We start from the raw sequence: 3,007 nt of genomic DNA, 5'->3' as shown, positions 1-3,007 counted from the left end.
GAAAAAATTCAGTTTGGATGTGGTTAGTTTGGTGTGTGTGTGTGTGTGTGTGTGTGTGTGTGTGTGTGTGTGTGTGTGTGTTGCCTCAGATCACAGGGATTTCATTCTCCACACACATTATAGATAATTACAGATAATGAAGCACATGGCATGTGTTTTGAGTAATATCTGTGTGTGTGTGCTAGAGGGAACTGCAGAGTCTCTGTGGTCTGCAGGTCTGACAATATCGAGTGTGTGTGTGTGTGTGTGTGTGTGTGTGTGTGTGTGTGTGTGTGTGTGTGTGTGTGTGTGTGTGTGTGTGTGTGTGTGTGTGTGTGTGCGCGTGCGCGTGCGTGCGTGCGTGTGTGTGTGCTCCACTGCACGCTTCAGGTTCACACCCAACTCCATCTCATTTTAATTTCTTCGTTCATTGGTTGAGTTGATAATACTTTGTTTTTGTTTTGCATCATTTAGTTTGATGAGGTGACTCTTTTCCCCTGTTTGGTTTGTTTATTTGTTTGTTTGTTTGTTTTTGTTCGGTGAGGTGATTAACTGCTCCTCTCTCTCCTATGTTTTGTTTCAGTCAAAGGGCCGGGCAGAAAGTTAAGTCTGCCCACTGATCTAAAACCTGAACTGGGTACGGTAGGCGAACGCGTGCAGACTGCTTTCTTCCTTTCTTTCTTTCTTTCGTCCTCTTACTTTCAGTCATTCTTCCTTCCTTTCTTCCTTTCTTTCTTTGGTTCTGTTTGTCTCTCTCTCTCTCTCTCTCCTGTTATGCTCTCGTTTCAGTTGGATCGTTTCTCATTTCTGTGTATTTTGAATGTTTTGTGTTCATTTTAAAGTGACTGCTTCATCATTATGAGAAGTCTTTTTTGTTTTTGTTTCTCTAAATAAATGTCCTTATTTCAGTTTTCAGTGTTTCCGCTGAATGTACATTTTGCAAGTGTTTCCAAAGGTAGATGGTTGCCCCCCTGTTGGTCATGTGATCTCTGAAAGCTTGCTCCGCCTCTCTCTCTGCTCATGCTCTAACCTGATTGGATCATTCTTTACCTTCAACATCCACTCTCTAATATGATTGGATTATGCTCTATCTACAAAACAGCCATTATCAAATGTGATTGGATCATTCTCTGCCTCTACAGCCTTGCTCTTTTCTGATTGGATTCCTTGATAACTCGTTGCACAGCTTCATTGTGATTGGACATTCACCTCCTGCCAAGCCTTGCTCCATTTTGAAATGTCCATCTCTTCCCACCGAAACGCCATTCTTTAACATGATTGGACCATTACCTCCCACTGAAACACCATGCTTTAACATGATTGGACCATTCTGCATCTCTGAGCAGCCATCCTCTAATGTGATTGGACCATGCCCCCTCTCTACCGGTGGTCTTTGCTCCATCGTGATTGAACATTTGGGCTTGTCACTCTGCATCTGTGCGTCCGCCTCTTGCTGAGGCCTCCTGCGCTGATTGGTCTGCCACTTCCTGCTCTGACTCTGTCTTTAACCAATCACTTCCCTCCGCAGCCTCCACTCCCAGTGCTACAGCCAGCACTAGCCACTAGATATGAGGGGCCTCCAGCCATGGCAGCAGGGGGGAAAGTTCTAGAAGAATAATGTTGCTAGATTACCACGGTAACAGGGGGGAATGCTCTAGAATAATGTTGCTAGATTACCACGGTAACAGGGGGGGTAGTTTTCTCCCCAAAAAGGGGCATTACCATCCCAATGATGTGACCCCCAGGGTAATCTATAGTTGGGAGAATTATAAACATTCTGGAATTCAGAGGAATATTCTAGAAGGGTGTTAAAAAGTTCCAGAACGATGGGAATATCTCTGTACAAGTGAAGGAGTTAGAAGAACACTGTGAAAAGAACTAAATTCACGAGTATCATTTAGAAACAGTTTCCCAGCTGCTGTTGGAAGAAAACCAAAACACCCTATCATCATAAGTAACACCATTTAGCACTCGCACCGTACTTACTGCAGGTCATGTTCCAGATTTCATGCTCAATACCCAAATTAGCCCTTTAATAAGGCTAATGTGACACTGAAACTGTGAGATGGTTAATATTCTTGTCCCCTTGCAGATAGAAATGCAGATGAAACAATCACTTGGAGAAAATTGGTTTGGGTTGATGATCATTGTGTTCAGTGAATGAAGAATCACTTGTGACAGCTGAGGGGGGTTTAGTGAAGTGTCACGAGAGGGTTTCTAGAGCAGGATAATTTACCCAATTTCTGTCTGATAACATCGGATGAGTGGAGATTATTTACTGTTAATGAAGTGTGTGTGTGTGTGTGTGTGTGTGTGTGTGTGTGTTTATGTGTGTGTGTGTGTGTGTGTGTGTGTGTGTGTGTGTGTGTGTGTGTGTGGTGGGAGGGTGGGGGATAGGTTGGGGGGGGGGGGGTAATGTTCCATTGTCTCCTGATCCAGACCTGTTTCACTCAGACTGTGTCCAGGGTTAGTGCACTAGACTCACTAGGCTCTGCCCATCCCCTGACCTATGACCTTTGGCTTTGCAGTAGGTCCTACAATCTCCAAACTCTAATCTCCCGTGATGCTCTGTGGGCAGGCAGCCCTGGCACAGGTCTCACTGAAACCAGGTCCCAGAGGCCCGCGGACTGGGCGCTACCCTGGGCGCTACCCTGGGCGCTACCCTGGGCGCTACCCTGGGCGCTACCCTGGGCGTTCCTCATCCTCTGTGCCACTCCCACAGCACACGCTGCCCCATCCTCAGGATGACCCACTCATGTGTGCCCCTAACAAACATGGCCGCCATCCTCAGGGTGACCCACTCATGTGTGCCCCAAACAAACATGGCCGCCATCCTCAGGGTGACCCACTCATGTCTGCCCCAAACAAACATGGCCGCCATCCTCAGGGTGTCCTCCTCATGTCTGCCCCAAACAAACATGGCTGCCATCCTCAGGGTGACCCACTCATGTCTGCCCCAAACAAACATGGCCGCCATCCTCAGGGTGACCCACTCATGTCTGCCCCAAACAAACATGGACAACATGGC

General features: G+C 46.9%; 1 protein-coding gene across 1 annotated transcript in view; it reads left to right on the top strand.

Moving 5' to 3' along the window:
* Positions 1-834, top strand: part of LOC105908564 (syntaxin-binding protein 5-like) — a 45,710-nt gene extending 44,876 nt beyond the window's left edge. Inside the window, exon 18 of the mRNA XM_031580839.2 lies at positions 563-834. Coding sequence (XP_031436699.1) covers positions 563-819 — 257 coding nt within the window. The 3' untranslated portion in view covers positions 820-834. The remainder of the gene's footprint in view (positions 1-562) is intronic.
* The last annotated feature ends 2,173 nt before the right edge of the window (positions 835-3,007 follow it).

The sequence above is a fragment of the Clupea harengus genome, chromosome 2, assembly GCF_900700415.2.
Source record: "Clupea harengus chromosome 2, Ch_v2.0.2, whole genome shotgun sequence".
NCBI lineage: Eukaryota > Metazoa > Chordata > Actinopteri > Clupeiformes > Clupeidae > Clupea > Clupea harengus.
Note: the sequence above shows the minus strand (reverse complement) of the source record. Positions and strands in the feature narration are given on the sequence as shown.